At 37.8% G+C, this 27,458-nt stretch overlaps 1 protein-coding gene across 1 annotated transcript in view; it reads left to right on the top strand.

Moving 5' to 3' along the window:
* LOC136863731 (coiled-coil and C2 domain-containing protein 2A) overlaps positions 1-27,458 on the top strand; it is a 569,644-nt gene that overhangs the window by 500,704 nt on the left and 41,482 nt on the right. Inside the window, exon 25 of the mRNA XM_067140086.2 lies at positions 1,235-1,370. Coding sequence (XP_066996187.2) covers positions 1,235-1,370 — 136 coding nt within the window. The remainder of the gene's footprint in view (positions 1-1,234; positions 1,371-27,458) is intronic.

The following is a 27,458-nucleotide window of genomic DNA, read 5'->3' as shown; positions in this document are numbered from 1 at the left end:
TTTGATTTGCTTCTTCTGAGGCAAAAGCATTCATCAGTTGGCATGTTTTCCTTCTTCCTGCCACAATTTCCCTTTCCCTTCAGAAAAATTGAGGAAGTCTGAATGTCTTCTGCTTAATTCTCTTTATAGTACCTACACTAGCACCAAATTTACTAGCTAACTCACTTTGTGTCGTGGAAGTATTCTGAGGTAATGCGGCATTAATTGTACTACACTTCCCAGGAGTCGCATCCATTGAAGACATAGGTGGGTTTTTTTTTACGTTGCACCAACACAGATAGGTCTTATGGCGACGATGGGATAGGAAAGGGCTAAGAGTGGAAAGGAAGCATCTGTGGCCTTAATTAAGGTACAGCCCCAGTATTTGCCTGGTGTGAAAATGGGAAACCATGGAAAACCATCTTCGGGGCTGCCGACAGTGGGGTTCGAACCCACTATCTCCCGAATACTGGATACCAGCTGCACTTAAGCAACTGCAGCTATCGAGCTCGGTGACATAAGTATTGCTAACAGCACAAGGAAACCTCAAAATTGAACTTATAACAACTTATAACAATCTTCATACAGCTTAATCACCAATGAATAGCAATGCAATATATTCATAGAGAACGTGGGATCTAAGGATAAGCAATGTGTAGCACACTTTTGCCAACCATTGGGAAAATGATGGGGGGAAAACTTTGTGCCGATTAATACGCATGTTACTGTATGAACGGTAAACATTCTCTTTTCGGGCAGACTAGTAAAATATCTGCTCATCCCTGAGCAGCCTCACCCAGTCTGACGTAGTGGAATGATCCTCATTCTAAACAGCATTACCACTACTATCATCTTCAATAATCCTTGATTGTTTTTCTCTTATCATTAATTCAAAGTAAATATTTTTGCTCTTCTTCCTGCATGTTGTATTGAAGTGTTCCATTTTGTTGGACTATTTCTCCTGATAGTTGGTTAGTCCAAAATGCAATGATTAGCATCTAATATACTGTAGGTCTTATAATTTCTGAGTATCTAGTACTTCTCCATGTAGTGTTTGGAAGAAAAGAGGAGAAAATAAGTCAGGAAAAGTTTTAAAATCTATTTAAAAGAATTGGAACATCATATGTAATAATATAGTTACTCACTAGATTGATAATAATTTTTAATATGAAAATAATCTTGTGAGGTTTCTTATAATCATAACTTGTATTGGAATTGGAGCAATAAACGTTCACTCTTGTACTATGAATTACAGAACTGTGTGGAATCGTTACTGTGGGGCTATTCTTCGCAAAATTCTTCCAATATTGGAAGAAGAAACTTGGAATGAAGACAGGTCTGAAACTTCAGACCATCTTCAAGAACTGCATCATGTGCTCAGCTCGCACAAAGTAAGTATACATGTGAAAATTAGGAAATATATGTACAAAATTGACTTAATTTTTCTATGCATTTTACTTTCCTATTGCTATCTTGGAATCAGCATAAAAAGTAAGTTTAAAAAATGGGTTAAGTTGCATATTACTTGTAAATATCCAACTGCAATTTTATGAAGTGTAATATGAAGACTGAAAGAAAGAGGTTGGCTGAATGGTCAATGTAGTAGCCTTCATTTTGTAGTGACCTAGCCATGTATGATTAATTCCTTTGGCTTGGGGACTGTATTTTTGTGTTCTAAAATACATTTCTTCATTTACACAAAGAACGCCAGTCTGCCAACCACAAAGGAAACACACAGCACTCTAGCAGAGATGCCAACTATTACGATTCAATCGTAATAATTACGAATTACCCATCATAATTACGCCTGTACGAACCACACCATAAATTGCAATTTTTTTTTGTTGATTTTTAAATCTAAGTGTATGAAGTGTTCAAAAGGATACACAAGGAATGCCATTACAGCTTGAATTCTCAGAATATTATTTTAAGATTTCTCAGTAATCATTTATAGGCCCTACCCTTTTCCTGTCCCTCGTTTAAGAATATTTCGAGTTTTCACGCGCCAAACGCAGCGTGTGCTTCCAGTACTGGAAAAATAGGCACCTGTGAAATGGTATATCTTGCGGAGTTGTTGTCTTTGTTCGTCACATGATCAGACTTCCATGCAAGTATGCAAGTTCTTTTGTCTTCGTTTTGATGGCAAAGTGGTGACGAACTCCATTTCATTGTGAATACTGTGTGCGTGACTGTTGAAGAAATATTTATTGCGATTTTGGTTGCCAAATTTACATATATTGCTCTTCTGTGATATATATTAATCGAATCATGTGTTACGGAATGCGAAAGGTTTGAAATAATGAAGCGATTTCTTGTGCAGGAAAATTTGTGTGATGACGTTACAGTGACTAGTGGCGCTAGTAATAAACCAAAAATAGTTCAAGAATTTAGGGAGGAATGCTCTAAAGAATGGCCCTGTTTACTGCGTTCCTTAAAATCTCATCCACATGTGTTTTGTAGTGTGTGTAGCTGCAATTTTTCAGATGCTCATGATGAGGAAGAACAAGACTGAATTTCGTGCTGATATGTACTCCGAACTGTGAAGTGCTGTGTTAGTGCAGAGGATGCATATGGTATCAAAAGAAAAAGCATGTCACCAGTGTTTGTTTACCAAACGGGAACTACAAGCTGTTAAGCGAGTAACTACAGTACTCAACAAAAGAAATGATCCTTCAACCTCCACTGAGATATGTACTGCAGATCACCTGTTACTTTAGCAGGTAAGAATCATACACTCTTTAAATGCCAGTCCTTGAATATGTTACATCTGGTTGAATTGTATGTTGTTCATTGGTTTTTTCAATGATATTTAAATTACCGGTAGTAAGAACTCGGGGAAAAAATCTACAGCCTGCTGCACCCCCCCTCCATTACGAATTGCCTTTCTTGAAAGTTGGCATCTCTGCTCTAGTTGAATATACGTTCAGTCACATAGAGTTGGTATCAGGAAGATTATCTGGCTATAAAACTGCTCTAACATTCACATATGGTGCCAACCCCAAATAACTGGGTGTGCCTGACTCAAAGGTGCATACAGGAAGAAGAGAAAAGAGTTCTGAAAAATGTTCATGGAAAAATTCTATTTACAGAAAATAATATAACTTCCAGTCATTTATTTTTATTATGTTTATCTTGTGATAAATGATAACATATATGATATTACTAGTGGCTACCCGCGCCAGCTAGCGCTACATTGTATAAACAATGCTTAGTGTTAAAGCGTTTGAAATACTAATTTTTTCACGCTTGAGCCAGTGCTATCTAGCGCCAGTAAAGCGAGTGAAATGGTCTGCTGTTGGTTTCGTCGCACCAGTTGAAGTTTGTCAGCAGAGTGGTGATAATGAATTGTGAAAAATTAATAAACAAAGACAATTTTATTTCATTCCATTCCACTCAGATTTTAACATTTTAGAAGATTTATGTACAGTATGAAAGGGAATATAGGAAATATTATTATAGTCTATTATATTCCAAAATATTTTAATTTCACCTATTCACTTAGCTCATTGTTACTACAAGCTTCTCTTCTGCCAAAATGGAATGTTCTTTCAGTGCTTTGTAATAATGTCCTGTATATCATCTATAATATAGTAAAATGTAACAGTCCTCATTCGATAATATTCGAGAAAATTTTGTTCGCCGTCTTTAAGTATTCTATGCAAATGGTGGAATTCACGGAGTTCATAAATTCACTGCACTGAATACCTTCTTCTATATAACATATATACATTTTACAAAACGATTTTCATAAAAATATAACGCTTTGCATACAGAGAACTCTATCACTCGTAAAGAACTCGCTCAGACTGGCATCCAGTCAACTTTCGAGGACAAGTGCGAAAGTGTCTACAAGCTACTAGCATGTTAAAGCGCTAGTAGAAGCGAGATGTTCGGTAACCGCAGCCTTATTGATAGTGAATTCACGCACGGGGAATCAACTGTTTTATTGGTCAGAAGCAAAGGAACGGAGCTTGCTCCAACCTATGTATCACTTTATAGTCAAGCCGACAGATAGCGCACCGGTCGGTAAAGCAGAATCTTGGCACAGCGACAGTTGCAAAATGGTGTTTCTGAACGAATGATCACAGGAGGAGGTTTTTAACCATGGAACATGTTGACGTTCATAGGGAGAACAGAAATGTGACGTCGGATTAGCTTGAAGGGTTCAACAAACTGAACGTCACTCTCTATCGTCAAGGAAAGGAGACACTTAATTCATGCTATGAGAAGTGCTTTAATAATTTAGGTGTTTGCGTCAAAAGTAAATAATTGATGTCGAAATGAAGCATTGTGCTTTATCTTCAGCCATCTTTTTGAGTTTCCATATAAAACACTAGCAATTACTCGCGGCTTCGCTCGCATGGATTTCGTAATTTGATAAATGTAATCGTTCCTTGGTATTGTAGCGACATAGAACTGTACATGTGAGAAAATGTCTCAAATATCTATTTTCACGTCTGGAACATCTTCAGTTTTTGAGATATAAGTATTCCAATAAAAATAATTTGACCCCTTTATCAGACCTTTCCCCACCCCCCCACCTCACCTGAGTGGATTTTCTGAAAACAAAAAAATACGAGTTTCTCAATTTTTAAAGGAGATTCCAAATACCAATTTTTACGTCTGTATCGTCTTCAGTTTTTGAGATATAAACATCCTCATAAAAAAATAATTCAACTCTTTTTTCACTTCTTTTCACCCCTGTTAAATTCCTTTTCTGAAAACAAAACAATACCTGTGCTTGTATTTTTAAAGGACTTTCCAAATACCAAGTTTCATGCCTGTAACATGTTAGGTTTTTGACATATACTGTAGATATACCAGTATTTTAGAAATTCACCCACTTTTTCGATTCTTTTCAGCCCCTTAAGTGGATTTACTGAAAAGAACAAAATATGTGTTTCTTTATTTTTAAAGGAGATTCAAAATACCAAATTTCACATCTGTAACAGCTTCGGTTTCTGAGATATAAATATCCTCATAAAAAGAATTGAACATCGTCTTCACTTCTTTCCTCACCCTCCCTCCCCTTAAACGGACTTTCCGTAAACAAAAAATGCGTGTTTCTTTATTTTAAAAAGAGATTCCAGATAACAACTGTCACGTCTATAACATCGTCCATATTTTGAGATACAAGTATATTCTTAAACAGAATTCAACTCCTCCTTCGTTTGTTTTCAGCCCCCCACCCCCACCCCCGTCCCTGCCGTCCCTACGTGTTTTTTATGAAAACAAATAAATACGTGTTTATTTTTAAAGGAGATTCCAAATACCAATTTTCATGTTTGTAACATCTTTAGCTTTTATAGATATAAGTAGGGGAAGGTCGGGAGGTATCGGACGGCGGCTGGTATCGGACAATTCACAGATGTCTTTGTTAGCAGCATGTGGCAGAACCTGTTTAGCTAGTCATAGGTCCGCCTGCATGTTTGAAGGGTGGGTACATCCTATTCAGCCGAAAGGGAGGGTCGTTTATGAGTGGTGGTGTATTTTTGTCCTTTGTGTGATTTTCGGCCGGCACGGATTTATTTTTACGGAGAAGTAGCAGCAACAAGGATAAGTTGCATTGAACTTTAAGCACATCAGCAGAAGCAGTATTCTTTACTCTGTAATATCGTGGGTTTAGAATCAGTTTCTTTTAGAACGTTCTCGTTCAGTTCCAATTGTTTCTTAAGGGAGTCATTCGAGCGGTATCGGACACGAAACTGGCGTGCGGTATCGGACACATAGGTTGCAGTTCCGTCCGGGTTACTGATAGTACTATCCTTTGTTTTAGGTAAGCATGGGGAAGATACGAGGATAATGGGAAGAAAACAATATAATATTAGCCGTGAATAGTGTCGGGACAATAGAATGAGTAATAGAGAGGCCAGTCAATGTTCCTCTGTTTCACAAAAGCACGTCAGATGATAGAATTAAAGCTCTTGAAGCTGGTAAAGAGATTCCAATAAACGCGTGTACGGCGAACAGTGAAACTTTTCAGAGAACATTCTCAGATGAAGAAGGGAATGACCTGTACATGCATATCAAGGCTCCGACAGTCAGCTCATGCCACTCATCAAAACACAATTTTTAAAACGTGTATCAATTTGCTGAGGAATTGAGAGCTGAACATAGGTTTAATAAAACTAAAATGATGGCAGGAATGACCCTTTTTATGATTTTATGAAGAGGCATTAAGACCTCCCTTTGAAGACGGCTGAGTCTATCAGCTTGCAGCGAGCAGTAGGCTTCAACAAGGAGCAAGTGGACATATTTTTGATAAATTAAATGATCTTATGACTAAATATTTGTTTAGTCCATCAAAAATCTTCAACACTAATGAGTGTGATATTTGCAGAATGGCTAAACGTCAGTTTGTTTTATTTCGAATGTGAAAAAAAAAAAATTTTGTTCAAAAAGGTTGACCGTCCGATACCACCCTCCATTTTTCAAACCTACGAAAGTGTAATGACCTCCTTTATTTGTTAATATTGTCCATGTTTTTAACTGTGATTAAATATGTTCTAGTGAGTACGTTGATACAAGAATGTAAATGCTTATAAAATGCATTACATGAATTTTTTCCTATTCCATAAACAAATTATGGCAGAAAAGTTAAACTGTCCGATACCTCCCGACTTTCCCCTAGAGGCATGATTTGATTTTTTTGCATTAACGATAAATGCGACAAAAAATATTTTGAAGCAATTTTGCGATATCTTTACAAATCATATGTTTCTGGTTAAGAAAATATGGATATTATGTTCGCAAATTAAAGCGATAAGGCCATTTTAAAGCAAAATTCAATTATTTTCCGATAAGTGCGATATTACAGCGAAATCTGTAGTGAATAACGAACTTGACATTTTGTTCCAAGATTATGTATGGAAAGAAAAGGAAGAGCAAAGAAAGATTCATCAACAGGAAAGAAATATTGCACCCGCCCACCTCCTGAGTCCCAGACTAGCATTTATCTCAGGGGTGATCAGTTCGAAAACGAATAAAAAAATTTTATATCAAAAAAATTATATATATATTGGCGCATCAAATGAACACAGGGATGAACGGGGCATGAAAATTTAAGGTTACGGGGAACGACTCATTCATGGATACAACATTCTGACTCCACAATAGGACTGGGAAGTGACAACTTAAATTCCATGGGCATACTGGACTAACTACAATGAAAAGATATGGAAGCTGTTTCCTATTGAAATTGCAATGAGGAGCAATTTATTCACTTATTTTGCATACTACACATGATGACAAATTTACATTGGGACACTTTTAATCCTGAAAAATAAATGACATAATATTTGGATTTTACCTCACTACTCTGGTAGTGTAAAACATCTGGTGAATTCGTCCCAATTGGTTACTGGGGATCGAATTCACATCCGTATGATTGGACGTTTCACCGCTGGAGATATTCTTTCGGCGACGAAGGCACGACAGTAACTTTTTACTGTCGTCTCCTCGTTCCGTTTGGACATGAGACACTTCCGGTATGTACATTCTGGTGAGCCGGACACCCACCGTAGAAAATGTTATCGCCTCGAAAAAACGGGAATTTATAGTACGGACAAACTCTAGCCTATTATTCCAGATTCACAAACACACCAGGTAGAGTTCATTAACTCAAAAAGCTACTTTAATATTTACACTTGTCAATACGACAAGACGTACGGAAAGGTTCATTACTCTGCTCTGACCCTGCAAACATGTGCCGTCCGTGGGTTATTTACGGATCTACCGCTATCTCCCCGTGAAAACCCAACATGTGGTTCGGAGCAGTTCGACACAGGATGACTGTCCCTAGCATATCCTCCTATTATTATTAGATAATATCATTACCATTCTATGTCTGATCATTAGCATATACTTTGACTACCATCAATTAATTTATTATTATCATTAATTTCAATTATAATCCGGTATTTGATTATTATCATTTGTCATCCGGGATGATTATATGCCAACCCTCGCCGACGTTTCAAACGAAGGTTAGTTCTTCCTCCTAAATTATCCGCACAATATACTGATCAGCTTCCTCATAAATATTTTTATTATTATTATTTTTATTATTATTATTATTATTATTATTATTATTATTATTATTATTAATAGTGGAAATCGTGATTATCGTAACCCGTAATCAACCTCGCTATAATACTTCAACTTCTCGCTCTTATTAAATTCATCAAAAAAAATAAGTTTAAAAAAAAGTACCTTCATTGGTTATTCTTATTCTCCTTCTTCAAATATGTTATTTATTATTATTATCTCAAATCTTTCATTTCATCTCCCAACATCATTATTATGTCCAAAATATAAAAAAAATTATTCTTCAAAAAAAAGTACTTTTCTTAATATTTATTATTATTATTATTTTTAAAAAAACTTAAATTCGCCTGTTACACGGTAGTTCACTCTTAATATGTTTAACGCATAACCCCTTTTACAATTTCGATTTATCTTGGCACTAAGCACTTGATTTAAGACAAGATTCACTTGGAGTATGATTATTGTTATTATTATTATTATTAAAAATGGAAAGATGATATTTTAATTTCCACTCTTTAGAATTTAATCACATATGTTAAATCCCGTTATGAACCACTAATATCTGCTTTATATCGGGCGGGAACACGGTATTCGGGACCGTACCTTCACTTTCGTACTGCCGTTAATTTTATATGGGGACACACGTCCTCCCAAGATACATCTCACAACCTATGGCACATCGCGGCTGGGCAAATACCTCCAATGCCGGCGATTGCTAAACTATTCCTTCCAATTTGAAGTCCATTTCCTTTCATCGGAACTCTTCAAACATTTAATTCATAAATTAATCCTCGGTGCGTGGATTCTACCACTAAGAACACCGGCATATGCATTTATATCATCTTAGGCCTTGAGATTCATCTATTTCATCATTACAAACAATACGGCTCAATTTATTTCACGCCGGATATTCGTCCCTCATGACTTCCAACTTTATATGGGCTCAAATCATTCTGGGCTTTTAACATATCGTGACCATTCTAATTCACGTGCCTTTATTGCTTTTAAACAAAATTTTAATGGTTAAATTAAAGTCCAAAAACGTAAAATCAAAAATTTACGTAAAATCAAACTGACTACGCGAATGAAAGTCTTTAACGCTACATGTCATCTCCACTTTGATTATTATATTTGCACTGGCTAACTCGCGAAGCACTGTCATTATTATTATTATACTTTAACTTGCACACGCCCAATTTATTATTATTATTATTTTACTTTCCTTTGTCGACTCACAAACATGATTATTATTAGTATTTTAATGACCTTCCGTACGCAACACAAATCTTCCATACTCTGGCTCTTTCATAATCTGGCTGTCTAATAGAAATTATTCCTAATTAAAATACAAATGATCACCGCAGTGAATGAAATTCAAATAAATGGGTTAGCACAAAAAAAGAATTTAACACTTGAAATGAACTTAATTCAAAGTATTACAAACAGCATGCATTAATTGAAAGAAATATATCCCATATTTACATTATATACAACAAACAAATGCTCAAATTAATTAATCTAACCCATTATTACGTTAATATAAATTAGTTCGTCCGTCTAACAAAAAAATAAAATCATGGACTCGGGAAGCGGACCATGTTCAGTAACCATAATTAATTTATACTGAACCCCGTTTAGTCGCGATAACATCCCCTAAATATCAAAATTGTGTACTCATTCCTGTGTAGAATTCCATTGTCTCGTAGCGGAGGAGATATAGGCTTTACGGCCCCATGGTGATTTACACATCCATCATGTCGCACAATACAAATTTAACATAATAAAACACTTCTGGGTGACTACCCATGATTAATACCTTATTACACTATTTTACACAAAAATATTAATAACAAAAAAAACACTTATAGGTGCTCCTAGACCCATGACACTCGCACAATATACTCTTCATATACGCCCGAAACACACGTCGTGACACATTACGGCGAAATGTCGTTCATTTGAACCGGCGCGTATCGCGTCTTCAACCGGCACTTCCTAGTTTATTTTCAAGCCGTCTTGATCATCGCCTAGCTCCTATAATTCCCTGCTCGGATAGTTATTCACCGTCTATCTTGAGATGTTTACTTCAGGCTCCGCACACTGCCTTCCAAAGGTACTATCGGCGTTCAGTTAGTTATGTATTATCTAAACACATGACATTCATTAAATTTAACATACAGTTGTACTGATTATACACCCTCGGTACTATGGATAATTTCACTGTTCGTATTCATTCTCCTAATAATTCACGTACTTTCAGCTCTAACTGACTTCGAATGCGTCCCGAGGTACTGACTTACAGAGTCAACATGTCAGAGTCTCAACTACTTCATTACGACTGACACAACTGGTGACCGATAACGACTGGTGACTGGTAAGAACTGAGTGATGTGAGGTCCGCTCGGTCACAACTGGTGACTTCAAACGACTGAGTACTGGTAGGAACTGCTGTGATGTGAGGTCCGCTTCTGGACTTTTATGGACGATATGATTTCCCGCCGGGGTCATCCGCGGTCAACTTTTGGAGAGGGGGGTTGGTTATCCTAAATCGGCATATGCAGGTGGATTTGGATCTCTTGCTTTATCCTACTTAATACACTGGTGATACACATTCATGTGTCGTATTCTGAACTCATATCGTTCGGTGATCATGGAAATATCACTTAATTTCTGTCCTCCACCTTTCGCGCGCTAACTCGGCGTCCCTGATGGCGTGCCCATCTCGACCAATGGCGAGATAGCGTGGGTCATTTCCACGAATTCAATACTTTAATTTATTACGATTACCATTATTCAACATGGGAACGATATCACAAAAATCCCCTCTATTCACTCATGTGGTTGGAATAATTTAATTATTGTTATCGGAGAAGCTAACTGGAGTTCACTCTGAGTTTTTCTTATGTTGGTTCATCTGCGGCCTACGATAAATTTTCTCATTGGTCAACACCGCTTTGGTTAGTTTGAAATCTCTCCCTGTTAAACGTGGCCACACCAAATGCCTCGGGCGTGAAAATACCCGGTACGTCATATTCTCGGTATTGGCGATACACCTGCTCGGCCTTGGTCCGGAATATATACTCTTTCACTTCCTCGTAGTAATTATTCTGTTGTTGTGAGCTCTAGATTTTAATCCTCTTATCTTTTGACCAGGAAACCTTCTTCCCCTTAATGACAAGCTTACCGTGGCGCCGGACTGTCGCGATCATGTTGAAATTCTCCCGTCCACACAAAACTGACACTGTATTTATTTAATATTCCAATATATCTGTATTTCTCATATCAAAATCAAATCATGAAACTAGGGGATATCTCATCAGGGTACATTTTCCTGTTGCTCGGTAAAAAAAAATCTTGTGATAATCATGAGATTTTTTTATATATCCGCATCATACTTTCATCATGATTTGATTACTGCTTTCGTTCCCTTTTCGATGGTGATTGATCTTGTCCCGCAGATTCTGGTTATTGAGTCTCAATTCTTCATTCTCTCGTTGAATCATGTGGATCCTGTTAACGAAATCTTGGACATCACTGTCGATCTCTCCGCATTCTGGGCATGGTCTTGCTTCTATTTGCCTATGGATCAGCTGGACTTCTTCTTCTCTTCCGTCTCCTTCTTCATCCTCTCCTTCGTCCTCGTCTTCTTCTTGGTCGTCCTCTGCCTTATTCAAATTCTCTCGTTTTCCTCCTAGCTCCGAGTTGTCGTTCGTCCTCGAATCTAGGGGCGTTTGGATTTAGCTGGCTACTATATTGAGAATGTGACAACGGCGCGTTCCTGTCCCCGTTGCGACCACCATTTGCCTCCTTCTTCCATTTGTCTTCTAAATATTGCTTGGTCTCCTGATGTAGCTCCTCCATAGTTTGTATCGTTGCCTCTATGTATGGTTTCCCATCGTCTCGGTCCCAAACACTACATGGTTTGTCATCCTTTCGGTCATGATTTTGGATTGCCTCCTTCCATTTCCTCTTCTTCAGCTCATCGAGGTACTGCTGGGTTTCTGGGTGTCGATCGTCCCCATTTCTACGGTATTCCTCCGTGTAAGGCCTTCGGTTATTCTGATTTCTTCGGTGGTACGGCTGAGTTTCGCTCCTTCCATTCCGATGTCCACGGTATCCCCTTTCGTCATGGAATTTAACATGCTTCGTTTGCCAGTTGCCTTCCGCAAATCCTCCTCCGTGATTCCATTGTCGGGGTCTCCATCCTGGATCATACATCCTCTTGGGTTCTGGATCGGTACTCGTTCCTTGACTTCTAGTACTGATGGTTCTAGTTTCCGTCTGCCTCTCGACGTTATTTATCTGTTGCTCTCTAGGCCTGGGTTGCCTCTGGTTAGAGTGATACGTGGTCTGATCTAATTGACGTAACAAAGCTTCCGCTTGCACTGCAGTCTGAATATTCGACGCAATCATCATCCGCTGGACCTCAAATGGTAACTGCTTCCCGATAGCGCTAATGAGTTCTGTCTCACTGACCGGATTGTCTAATTCCCGCATCTTATGAAATTGGGATACGAAATACTCTGAATATTTAGTTGGGGACGATGTTGAATAACGTCTAGAATACAACTCCAACCTAAGATCTTGCTGTTCTTGGATACTCCAGAATTTTTGTAAAAACGCCTGTCGGAATCCTATGAAATCCTCGAATGTGTATAAGAAGGCCCTGAACCACATTGCAGGTGCTCCGTCCAAAAACTTTTCTACAGTTCGTAATTGCCGCTCCGCCGGAATTTTATTTTCACTAATATAGTTAGTGATCTCGCGGATGAAGCCTTTAGGGGTTATATGTCCTCGAGCGTCGTATCTAGGTGGTTTGTCGTCTGACATTTTGATGACGTGGACCACAGATGTCGGAAGGGCATTTGATGATGATGACGATCCGTCTCCTACTTCAAACTTAAGTCCGGTCGTATCGGCTTGTGACATGCCTTCCTTTTTATGAAAGCCCTGATTGTCTGGGGTCTCGAACTCTCGGTACTGGAGATGGAAGTCCTGAAGTGACCCTTGCTGTTCTAACCTGGCCTTGACCTGTTCCAGATCCTTTCTAATTTCTTCCAGCCTTTCGGTATTACTGTCGGGCATTTGCTTGGACACTGAATTCTGCCCCGTGTGGACCTTAAATTGTTCCACTATTCTGACCTCTGTGTCAGCGATCGTCTGGCTTTGTTCCGCTAACCCATCAGTCTTTCTGAACAATGCTATATTTGCCTCCTCACACTGTGTGAGTCTACGGCTACGATCTTCCGAATTCGTCTTTATATCCTGAATTTCATTTCTGAGACCGGCTACTAGTACTAGGGTACGAACAGTTTCACCTCGTAACTCATCGATTCCCTTTTCGTGCCTGTCCAAAGTATTTGCAGTATGTGCACCTTTACTTTCCACGTGGCTTCGGATGATATCGTTTTCCTTGCGACATTCACCCCTCACCTCTTCGATGTGCGCCTTTAAATCTTCGCGGTCGACCAACCTCTGAGCTGAAATCTCCTGAATACTGGCCTTTAATTTCTCCTTAATTTCGTTACGTTCTAGTAACGCCTCATCCCTGAATCGGTCAACCTTTTCATTGACACTAATAATACACGAGTCGATATGCCCTTTCAATTCGTCCTTAGCGAAATGACACGCCTCTTGGACTTGGGTCATTTGGTCCCGTAATTCCTGTCCTAGTGATATACTGGCGGCATGAACCTCAGCTATTTGTTCAGTGAGTTTCATTTTATTAATTTCACACGCGGCCTGTATCATATCGACTTTATTCTCCAAAGAAACGCTAGCTGCCTGCACCTTGTCCACTTTATTTTCTAGCGCACCACTAGCGGCATTTATTTGTTCCGTCAGTTCCTGTCTATTAGCCTCAATTTTACGCTCTAGTGAACCACTCGCGGCCTGAACTATAGATGTCAGTTCCTGTTTAGTAGAAACACTAGCGGCCTGAACTATAGATGTCAGTTCCTGTTTAGTAGAAACATTAGCGGCCTGAACTATAGATGTCAGTTCCTGTTTAGTAGAAACATTAGCGGCCTGAATTTGTTCCGTAGTTATAGCCAAAACTCGCATTAAATCTTCCAAAGTGAGAGCTTTCACCTCTCCCTGTCCTTCTAACTGTTCACCTTGGGGACGCTCCCCACCTTCGTCTGACATTATATCAAATGAGAAAAGAGGGCCGATCAGCCTTTCATCCTATCGCACACGATTACGACAATTTTGGGTCTAGGCCCTATCATACGGTTATATCCTCGTTAATATTTTCTAGAATTTTTAAATTTCCAAATTCAAAACCAAACCATATTTTTCGCTTTCACATAGCGAATAATTTATATAACGTAATTCAAATTTTCATATTAATTGCCATCACGTGCTCATTATGAGTGAAATTCATATCATTAGTCACTCCAGACTATGACAACAACAACAACAATCGATAATACCATGACGAAAACCTTGAAGTCACCTGTCTTGAAATAATTTAAATTTAACTTACACAGTTCCATTATCTTTTTATTAATACTTGAATCTGGTTCTCAGTCACATTTTTACCAAATACAGTATTCCTAATAAATTTTGCCTATATAAAATTCCTGCCCATGGATAGTTACATTTATGTGGTGTCTCACTAAATCACAATAAATTTTAATTTCATAGAATAGGGAATTATTAATTTAATGAGCCTCTATAGCAATAAAATACTATTGTATAATTATCAAGTCTAGCCCCGTTCGAAACTAACCTTACTTTAACAGGAATTACTACTTGACATATCAAAAACCACTATTTAACTTAACCGTGATGCGGTCAAAATTTAATTAAATATCCCGATTGGGTTTACATTTAAGTTAAACAACTGGGCCTCTTTATAATGAAATCGGGCACTGAGCTGCTCGCTAATGATATCATCGCTAATACAACAAAAAGTTCAGATGTGGTTTTTTTTTTTTTTTTTTTTTTTTTTGCGAAAAAAAAAAAATATAAAGTCACCCGTTGCTCAAACATGATGCAATAGGCCCTTTTACGTTGGGCGCCATTATGCACCCGCCCACCTCCTGAGTCCCAGACTAGCATTTATCTCAGGGGTGATCAGTTCGAAAACGAATAAAAAAATTTTATATCAAAAAAATTATATATATATTGGCGCATCAAATGAACACAGGGATGAACGGGGCATGAAAATTTAAGGTTACGGGGAACGACTCATTCATGGATACAACATTCTGACTCCACAATAGGACTGGGAAGTGACAACTTAAATTCCATGGGCATACTGGACTAACTACAATGAAAAGATATGGAAGCTGTTTCCTATTGAAATTGCAATGAGGAGCAATTTATTCACTTATTTTGCATACTACACATGATGACAAATTTACATTGGGACACTTTTAATCCTGAAAAATAAATGACATAATATTTGGATTTTACCTCACTACTCTGGTAGTGTAAAACATCTGGTGAATTCGTCCCAATTGGTTACTGGGGATCGAATTCACATCCGTATGATTGGACGTTTCACCGCTGGAGATATTCTTTCGGCGACGAAGGCACGACAGTAACTTTTTACTGTCGTCTCCTCGTTCCGTTTGGACATGAGACACTTCCGGTATGTACATTCTGGTGAGCCGGACACCCACCGTAGAAAATGTTATCGCCTCGAAAAAACGGGAATTTATAGTACGGACAAACTCTAGCCTATTATTCCAGATTCACAAACACACCAGGTAGAGTTCATTAACTCAAAAAGCTACTTTAATATTTACACTTGTCAATACGACAAGACGTACGGAAAGGTTCATTACTCTGCTCTGACCCTGCAAACATGTGCCGTCCGTGGGTTATTTACGGATCTACCGCTATCTCCCCGTGAAAACCCAACATGTGGTTCGGAGCAGTTCGACACAGGATGACTGTCCCTAGCATATCCTCCTATTATTATTAGATAATATCATTACCATTCTTTGTCTGATCATTAGCATATACTTTGACTACCATCAATTAATTTATTATTATCATTAATTTCAATTATAATCCGGTATTTGATTATTATCATTTGTCATCCGGGATGATTATATGCCAACCCTCGCCGACGTTTCAAACGAAGGTTAGTTCTTCCTCCTAAATTATCCGCACAATATACTGATCAGCTTCCTCATAAATATTTTTATTATTATTATTTTTATTATTATTATTATTATTATTATTATTATTATTATTATTATTATTATTATTATTAATAGTGGAAATCGTGATTATCGTAACCCGTAATCAACCTCGCTATAATACTTCAACTTCTCGCTCTTATTAAATTCATCAAAAAAAATAAGTTTAAAAAAAAGTACCTTCATTGGTTATTCTTATTCTCCTTCTTCAAATATGTTATTTATTATTATTATCTCAAATCTTTCATTTCATCTCCCAACATCATTATTATGTCCAAAATATAAAAAAAATTATTCTTCAAAAAAAAGTACTTTTCTTAATATTTATTATTATTATTATTTTTAAAAAAACTTAAATTCGCCTGTTACACGGTAGTTCACTCTTAATATGTTTAACGCATAACCCCTTTTACAATTTCGATTTATCTTGGCACTAAGCACTTGATTTAAGACAAGATTCACTTGGAGTATGATTATTGTTATTATTATTATTATTAAAAATGGAAAGATGATATTTTAATTTCCACTCTTTAGAATTTAATCACATATGTTAAATCCCGTTATGAACCACTAATATCTGCTTTATATCGGGCGGGAACACGGTATTCGGGACCGTACCTTCACTTTCGTACTGCCGTTAATTTTATATGGGGACACACGTCCTCCCAAGATACATCTCACAACCTATGGCACATCGCGGCTGGGCAAATACCTCCAATGCCGGCGATTGCTAAACTATTCCTTCCAATTTGAAGTCCATTTCCTTTCATCGGAACTCTTCAAACATTTAATTCATAAATTAATCCTCGGTGCGTGGATTCTACCACTAAGAACACCGGCATATGCATTTATATCATCTTAGGCCTTGAGATTCATCTATTTCATCATTACAAACAATACGGCTCAATTTATTTCACGCCGGATATTCGTCCCTCATGACTTCCAACTTTATATGGGCTCAAATCATTCTGGGCTTTTAACATATCGTGACCATTCTAATTCACGTGCCTTTATTGCTTTTAAACAAAATTTTAATGGTTAAATTAAAGTCCAAAAACGTAAAATCAAAAATTTACGTAAAATCAAACTGACTACGCGAATGAAAGTCTTTAACGCTACATGTCATCTCCACTTTGATTATTATATTTGCACTGGCTAACTCGCGAAGCACTGTCATTATTATTATTATACTTTAACTTGCACACGCCCAATTTATTATTATTATTATTTTACTTTCCTTTGTCGACTCACAAACATGATTATTATTAGTATTTTAATGACCTTCCGTACGCAACACAAATCTTCCATACTCTGGCTCTTTCATAATCTGGCTGTCTAATAGAAATTATTCCTAATTAAAATACAAATGATCACCGCAGTGAATGAAATTCAAATAAATGGGTTAGCACAAAAAAAGAATTTAACACTTGAAATGAACTTAATTCAAAGTATTACAAACAGCATGCATTAATTGAAAGAAATATATCCCATATTTACATTATATACAACAAACAAATGCTCAAATTAATTAATCTAACCCATTATTACGTTAATATAAATTAGTTCGTCCGTCTAACAAAAAAATAAAATCATGGACTCGGGAAGCGGACCATGTTCAGTAACCATAATTAATTTATACTGAACCCCGTTTAGTCGCGATAACATCCCCTAAATATCAAAATTGTGTACTCATTCCTGTGTAGAATTCCATTGTCTCGTAGCGGAGGAGATATAGGCTTTACGGCCCCATGGTGATTTACACGTCCATCATGTCGCACAATACAAATTTAACATAATAAAACACTTCTGGGTGACTACCCATGATTAATACCTTATTACACTATTTTACACAAAAATATTAATAACAAAAAAAACACTTATAGGTGCTCCTAGACCCATGACACTCGCACAATATACTCTTCATATACGCCCGAAACACACGTCGTGACACATTACGGCGAAATGTCGTTCATTTGAACCGGCGCGTATCGCGTCTTCAACCGGCACTTCCTAGTTTATTTTCAAGCCGTCTTGATCATCGCCTAGCTCCTATAATTCCCTGCTCGGATAGTTATTCACCGTCTATCTTGAGATGTTTACTTCAGGCTCCGCACACTGCCTTCCAAAGGTACTATCGGCGTTCAGTTAGTTATGTATTATCTAAACACATGACATTCATTAAATTTAACATACAATTGTACTGATTATACACCCTCGGTACTATGGATAATTTCACTGTTCGTATTCATTCTCCTAATAATTCACGTACTTTCAGCTCTAACTGACTTCGAATGCGTCCCGAGGTACTGACTTACAGAGTCAACATGTCAGAGTCTCAACTACTTCATTACGACTGACACAACTGGTGACCGATAACGACTGGTGACTGGTAAGAACTGAGTGATGTGAGGTCCGCTCGGTCACAACTGGTGACTTCAAACGACTGAGTACTGGTAGGAACTGCTGTGATGTGAGGTCCGCTTCTGGACTTTTATGGACGATATGATTTCCCGCCGGGGTCATCCGCGGTCAACTTTTGGAGAGGGGGGTTGGTTATCCTAAATCGGCATATGCAGGTGGATTTGGATCTCTTGCTTTATCCTACTTAATACACTGGTGATACACATTCATGTGTCGTATTCTGAACTCATATCGTTCGGTGATCATGGAAATATCACTTAATTTCTGTCCTCCACCTTTCGCGCGCTAACTCGGCGTCCCTGATGGCGTGCCCATCTCGACCAATGGCGAGATAGCGTGGGTCATTTCCACGAATTCAATACTTTAATTTATTACGATTACCATTATTCAACATGGGAACGATATCACAAAAATCCCCTCTATTCACTCATGTGGTTGGAATAATTTAATTATTGTTATCGGAGAAGCTAACTGGAGTTCACTCTGAGTTTTTCTTATGTTGGTTCATCTGCGGCCTACGATAAATTTTCTCATTGGTCAACACCGCTTTGGTTAGTTTGAAATCTCTCCCTGTTAAACGTGGCCACACCAAATGCCTCGGGCGTGAAAATACCCGGTACGTCATATTCTCGGTATTGGCGATACACCTGCTCGGCCTTGGTCCGGAATATATACTCTTTCACTTCCTCGTAGTAATTATTCTGTTGTTGTGAGCTCTAGATTTTAATCCTCTTATCTTTTGACCAGGAAACCTTCTTCCCCTTAATGACAAGCTTACCGTGGCGCCGGACTGTCGCGATCATGTTGAAATTCTCCCGTCCACACAAAACTGACACTGTATTTATTTAATATTCCAATATATCTGTATTTCTCATATCAAAATCAAATCATGAAACTAGGGGATATCTCATCAGGGTACATTTTCCTGTTGCTCGGTAAAAAAAAATCTTGTGATAATCATGAGATTTTTTTATATATCCGCATCATACTTTCATCATGATTTGATTACTGCTTTCGTTCCCTTTTCGATGGTGATTGATCTTGTCCCGCAGATTCTGGTTATTGAGTCTCAATTCTTCATTCTCTCGTTGAATCATGTGGATCCTGTTAACGAAATCTTGGACATCACTGTCGATCTCTCCGCATTCTGGGCATGGTCTTGCTTCTATTTGCCTATGGATCAGCTGGACTTCTTCTTCTCTTCCGTCTCCTTCTTCATCCTCTCCTTCGTCCTCGTCTTCTTCTTGGTCGTCCTCTGCCTTATTCAAATTCTCTCGTTTTCCTCCTAGCTCCGAGTTGTCGTTCGTCCTCGAATCTAGGGGCGTTTGGATTTAGCTGGCTACTATATTGAGAATGTGACAACGGCGCGTTCCTGTCCCCGTTGCGACCACCATTTGCCTCCTTCTTCCATTTGTCTTCTAAATATTGCTTGGTCTCCTGATGTAGCTCCTCCATAGTTTGTATCGTTGCCTCTATGTATGGTTTCCCATCGTCTCGGTCCCAAACACTACATGGTTTGTCATCCTTTCGGTCATGATTTTGGATTGCCTCCTTCCATTTCCTCTTCTTCAGCTCATCGAGGTACTGCTGGGTTTCTGGGTGTCGATCGTCCCCATTTCTACGGTATTCCTCCGTGTAAGGCCTTCGGTTATTCTGATTTCTTCGGTGGTACGGCTGAGTTTCGCTCCTTCCATTCCGATGTCCACGGTATCCCCTTTCGTCATGGAATTTAACATGCTTCGTTTGCCAGTTGCCTTCCGCAAATCCTCCTCCGTGATTCCATTGTCGGGGTCTCCATCCTGGATCATACATCCTCTTGGGTTCTGGATCGGTACTCGTTCCTTGACTTCTAGTACTGATGGTTCTAGTTTCCGTCTGCCTCTCGACGTTATTTATCTGTTGCTCTCTAGGCCTGGGTTGCCTCTGGTTAGAGTGATACGTGGTCTGATCTAATTGACGTAACAAAGCTTCCGCTTGCACTGCAGTCTGAATATTCGACGCAATCATCATCCGCTGGACCTCAAATGGTAACTGCTTCCCGATAGCGCTAATGAGTTCTGTCTCACTGACCGGATTGTCTAATTCCCGCATCTTATGAAATTGGGATACGAAATACTCTGAATATTTAGTTGGGGACGATGTTGAATAACGTCTAGAATACAACTCCAACCTAAGATCTTGCTGTTCTTGGATACTCCAGAATTTTTGTAAAAACGCCTGTCGGAATCCTATGAAATCCTCGAATGTGTATAAGAAGGCCCTGAACCACATTGCAGGTGCTCCGTCCAAAAACTTTTCTACAGTTCGTAATTGCCGCTCCGCCGGAATTTTATTTTCACTAATATAGTTAGTGATCTCGCGGATGAAGCCTTTAGGGGTTATATGTCCTCGAGCGTCGTATCTAGGTGGTTTGTCGTCTGACATTTTGATGACGTGGACCACAGATGTCGGAAGGGCATTTGATGATGATGACTATCCGTCTCCTACTTCAAACTTAAGTCCGGTCGTATCGGCTTGTGACATGCCTTCCTTTTTATGAAAGCCCTGATTGTCTGGGGTCTCGAACTCTCGGTACTGGAGATGGAAGTCCTGAAGTGACCCTTGCTGTTCTAACCTGGCCTTGACCTGTTCCAGATCCTTTCTAATTTCTTCCAGCCTTTCGGTATTACTGTCGGGCATTTGCTTGGACACTGAATTCTGCCCCGTGTGGACCTTAAATTGTTCCACTATTCTGACCTCTGTGTCAGCGATCGTCTGGCTTTGTTCCGCTAACCCATCAGTCTTTCTGAACAATGCTATATTTGCCTCCTCACACTGTGTGAGTCTACGGCTACGATCTTCCGAATTCGTCTTTATATCCTGAATTTCATTTCTGAGACCGGCTACTAGTACTAGGGTACGAACAGTTTCACCTCGTAACTCATCGATTCCCTTTTCGTGCCTGTCCAAAGTATTTGCAGTATGTGCACCTTTACTTTCCACGTGGCTTCGGATGATATCGTTTTCCTTGCGACATTCACCCCTCACCTCTTCGATGTGCGCCTTTAAATCTTCGCGGTCGACCAACCTCTGAGCTGAAATCTCCTGAATACTGGCCTTTAATTTCTCCTTAATTTCGTTACGTTCTAGTAACGCCTCATCCCTGAATCGGTCAACCTTTTCATTGACACTAATAATACACGAGTCGATATGCCCTTTCAATTCGTCCTTAGCGAAATGACACGCCTCTTGGACTTGGGTCATTTGGTCCCGTAATTCCTGTCCTAGTGATATACTGGCGGCATGAACCTCAGCTATTTGTTCAGTGAGTTTCATTTTATTAATTTCACACGCGGCCTGTATCATATCGACTTTATTCTCCAAAGAAACGCTAGCTGCCTGCACCTTGTCCACTTTATTTTCTAGCGCACCACTAGCGGCATTTATTTGTTCCGTCAGTTCCTGTCTATTAGCCTCAATTTTACGCTCTAGTGAACCACTCGCGGCCTGAACTATAGATGTCAGTTCCTGTTTAGTAGAAACACTAGCGGCCTGAACTATAGATGTCAGTTCCTGTTTAGTAGAAACATTAGCGGCCTGAACTATAGATGTCAGTTCCTGTTTAGTAGAAACATTAGCGGCCTGAATTTGTTCCGTAGTTATAGCCAAAACTCGCATTAAATCTTCCAAAGTGAGAGCTTTCACCTCTCCCTGTCCTTCTAACTGTTCACCTTGGGGACGCTCCCCACCTTCGTCTGACATTATATCAAATGAGAAAAGAGGGCCGATCAGCCTTTCATCCTATCGCACACGATTACGACAATTTTGGGTCTAGGCCCTATCATACGGTTATATCCTCGTTAATATTTTCTAGAATTTTTAAATTTCCAAATTCAAAACCAAACCATATTTTTCGCTTTCACATAGCGAATAATTTATATAACGTAATTCAAATTTTCATATTAATTGCCATCACGTGCTCATTATGAGTGAAATTCATATCATTAGTCACTCCAGACTATGACAACAACAACAACAATCGATAATACCATGACGAAAACCTTGAAGTCACCTGTCTTGAAATAATTTAAATTTAACTTACACAGTTCCATTATCTTTTTATTAATACTTGAATCTGGTTCTCAGTCACATTTTTACCAAATACAGTATTCCTAATAAATTTTGCCTATATAAAATTCCTGCCCATGGATAGTTACATTTATGTGGTGTCTCACTAAATCACAATAAATTTTAATTTCATAGAATAGGGAATTATTAATTTAATGAGCCTCTATAGCAATAAAATACTATTGTATAATTATCAAGTCTAGCCCCGTTCGAAACTAACCTTACTTTAACAGGAATTACTACTTGACATATCAAAAACCACTATTTAACTTAACCGTGATGCGGTCAAAATTTAATTAAATATCCCGATTGGGTTTACATTTAAGTTAAACAACTGGGCCTCTTTATAATGAAATCGGGCACTGAGCTGCTCGCTAATGATATCGTCGCTAATACAACAAAAAGTTCAGATGTGGTTTTTTTTTTTTTTTTTTTTGCGAAAAAAAAAAAAATATAAAGTCACCCGTTGCTCAAACATGATGCAATAGGCCCTTTTACGTTGGGCGCCATTATGCACCCGCCCACCTCCTGAGTCCCAGACTAGCATTTATCTCAGGGGTGATCAGTTCGAAAACGAATAAAAAAATTTTATATCAAAAAAATTATATATATATTGGCGCATCAAATGAACACAGGGATGAACGGGGCATGAAAATTTAAGGTTACGGGGAACGACTCATTCATGGATACAACATTCTGACTCCACAATAGGACTGGGAAGTGACAACTTAAATTCCATGGGCATACTGGACTAACTACAATGAAAAGATATGGAAGCTGTTTCCTATTGAAATTGCAATGAGGAGCAATTTATTCACTTATTTTGCATACTACACATGATGACAAATTTACATTGGGACACTTTTAATCCTGAAAAATAAATGACATAATATTTGGATTTTACCTCACTACTCTGGTAGTGTAAAACATCTGGTGAATTCGTCCCAATTGGTTACTGGGGATCGAATTCACATCCGTATGATTGGACGTTTCACCGCTGGAGATATTCTTTCGGCGACGAAGGCACGACAGTAACTTTTTACTGTCGTCTCCTCGTTCCGTTTGGACATGAGACACTTCCGGTATGTACATTCTGGTGAGCCGGACACCCACCGTAGAAAATGTTATCGCCTCGAAAAAACGGGAATTTATAGTACGGACAAACTCTAGCCTATTATTCCAGATTCACAAACACACCAGGTAGAGTTCATTAACTCAAAAAGCTACTTTAATATTTACACTTGTCAATACGACAAGACGTACGGAAAGGTTCATTACTCTGCTCTGACCCTGCAAACATGTGCCGTCCGTGGGTTATTTACGGATCTACCGCTATCTCCCCGTGAAAACCCAACATGTGGTTCGGAGCAGTTCGACACAGGATGACTGTCCCTAGCATATCCTCCTATTATTATTAGATAATATCATTACCATTCTATGTCTGATCATTAGCATATACTTTGACTACCATCAATTAATTTATTATTATCATTAATTTCAATTATAATCCGGTATTTGATTATTATCATTTGTCATCCGGGATGATTATATGCCAACCCTCGCCGACGTTTCAAACGAAGGTTAGTTCTTCCTCCTAAATTATCCGCACAATATACTGATCAGCTTCCTCATAAATATTTTTATTATTATTATTTTTATTATTATTATTATTATTATTATTATTATTATTATTATTATTATTATTATTAATAGTGGAAATCGTGATTATCGTAACCCGTAATCAACCTCGCTATAATACTTCAACTTCTCGCTCTTATTAAATTCATCAAAAAAAATAAGTTTAAAAAAAAGTACCTTCATTGGTTATTCTTATTCTCCTTCTTCAAATATGTTATTTATTATTATTATCTCAAATCTTTCATTTCATCTCCCAACATCATTATTATGTCCAAAATATAAAAAAAATTATTCTTCAAAAAAAAGTACTTTTCTTAATATTTATTATTATTATTATTTTTAAAAAAACTTAAATTCGCCTGTTACACGGTAGTTCACTCTTAATATGTTTAACGCATAACCCCTTTTACAATTTCGATTTATCTTGGCACTAAGCACTTGATTTAAGACAAGATTCACTTGGAGTATGATTATTGTTATTATTATTATTATTAAAAATGGAAAGATGATATTTTAATTTCCACTCTTTAGAATTTAATCACATATGTTAAATCCCGTTATGAACCACTAATATCTGCTTTATATCGGGCGGGAACACGGTATTCGGGACCGTACCTTCACTTTCGTACTGCCGTTAATTTTATATGGGGACACACGTCCTCCCAAGATACATCTCACAACCTATGGCACATCGCGGCTGGGCAAATACCTCCAATGCCGGCGATTGCTAAACTATTCCTTCCAATTTGAAGTCCATTTCCTTTCATCGGAACTCTTCAAACATTTAATTCATAAATTAATCCTCGGTGCGTGGATTCTACCACTAAGAACACCGGCATATGCATTTATATCATCTTAGGCCTTGAGATTCATCTATTTCATCATTACAAACAATACGGCTCAATTTATTTCACGCCGGATATTCGTCCCTCATGACTTCCAACTTTATATGGGCTCAAATCATTCTGGGCTTTTAACATATCGTGACCATTCTAATTCACGTGCCTTTATTGCTTTTAAACAAAATTTTAATGGTTAAATTAAAGTCCAAAAACGTAAAATCAAAAATTTACGTAAAATCAAACTGACTACGCGAATGAAAGTCTTTAACGCTACATGTCATCTCCACTTTGATTATTATATTTGCACTGGCTAACTCGCGAAGCACTGTCATTATTATTATTATACTTTAACTTGCACACGCCCAATTTATTATTATTATTATTTTACTTTCCTTTGTCGACTCACAAACATGATTATTATTAGTATTTTAATGACCTTCCGTACGCAACACAAATCTTCCATACTCTGGCTCTTTCATAATCTGGCTGTCTAATAGAAATTATTCCTAATTAAAATACAAATGATCACCGCAGTGAATGAAATTCAAATAAATGGGTTAGCACAAAAAAAGAATTTAACACTTGAAATGAACTTAATTCAAAGTATTACAAACAGCATGCATTAATTGAAAGAAATATATCCCATATTTACATTATATACAACAAACAAATGCTCAAATTAATTAATCTAACCCATTATTACGTTAATATAAATTAGTTCGTCCGTCTAACAAAAAAATAAAATCATGGACTCGGGAAGCGGACCATGTTCAGTAACCATAATTAATTTATACTGAACCCCGTTTAGTCGCGATAACATCCCCTAAATATCAAAATTGTGTACTCATTCCTGTGTAGAATTCCATTGTCTCGTAGCGGAGGAGATATAGGCTTTACGGCCCCATGGTGATTTACACGTCCATCATGTCGCACAATACAAATTTAACATAATAAAACACTTCTGGGTGACTACCCATGATTAATACCTTATTACACTATTTTACACAAAAATATTAATAACAAAAAAAACACTTATAGGTGCTCCTAGACCCATGACACTCGCACAATATACTCTTCATATACGCCCGAAACACACGTCGTGACACATTACGGCGAAATGTCGTTCATTTGAACCGGCGCGTATCGCGTCTTCAACCGGCACTTCCTAGTTTATTTTCAAGCCGTCTTGATCATCGCCTAGCTCCTATAATTTAAAGTTAAGAACTTCATATTTAGGTTCCGTATTGAAGCAGAATTCACATCAAAGAAAAGTACCAATAGGTTCCACCTTTTCAATACATTATATTATGTGACAGTTTTACATTACAGTTAAACCTTCACATTTTTATACATTCGGGACCGGTTTCGACAGTGTCCCTGTCATCATCAGCCAAGAACAATTAATCGAGGACATTAGACCTTACAATACTTTAGGTATGATATAACAGTGAATATAAAATTATACATTATCTATCTACAAAAAGGTGTGAACATGTCCAGGTAAAAAATCACGATTTAAGAAAAATCATAGTCCTGTAGGGTGTACACTTATAAAATTTCTAATTAAAATAACGTGTTAAAAATCTGCTGTTGTATTATAGCTATAGCAGAGTATGTTTATAGGTGTAAATCTATGAAGTTTTGGCACTCAAGACATATAGCTATGTTTGACAAGTTAAAGGTGTTCAAACATTTAGTTAAATGGTGTTCCACTTAAAATATGTGATGCAGTTCAGCTGAGGTTGTAGTAAATATGTTTGTAGGCTTAATTTTGGTATTTTTATCACTCGAGACATATAGCCATGTGTGACAAGTTAAAAGTTGATAAAACATTTAGTTAATGGTGTTCCACTTAAAATATATGGTAAAGTTCAGCTGAGGCTACAACTTGGACTTGAGGAGCAGATGATTATGTAAAATATCAATATAAGTAGAAATGAACAATTTAAATGGGTCACTGCTTGTTGATGTAGATGATCAGCAAGTCCTATTAAACAATTATACATGTCGACATGTGGTTGTATATCATCTTGCTGAGAAGTAACAAAAGTCCTGGCTGAAATGGTGCTTGTAGATCTTATATTGTAGGTTGTGATTACATAAATTGATTAGAAGGGATCCTGATCCAAGTCGGAACCTATAAGAAATAAAACGCGATATAAAGTTACCGTATTTAAGAAACGAAAGGGAGTTAAATTTCGCGAAGTATTGGTGAATGAAAAACTCACCTCAGGTGCCAAGATATACAATTCTAACTCAATCAATACCT

The sequence above is a fragment of the Anabrus simplex genome, chromosome 2 (genome assembly GCF_040414725.1).
Source record: "Anabrus simplex isolate iqAnaSimp1 chromosome 2, ASM4041472v1, whole genome shotgun sequence".
Taxonomy (NCBI): domain Eukaryota; kingdom Metazoa; phylum Arthropoda; class Insecta; order Orthoptera; family Tettigoniidae; genus Anabrus; species Anabrus simplex.
Note: the sequence above shows the minus strand (reverse complement) of the source record. Positions and strands in the feature narration are given on the sequence as shown.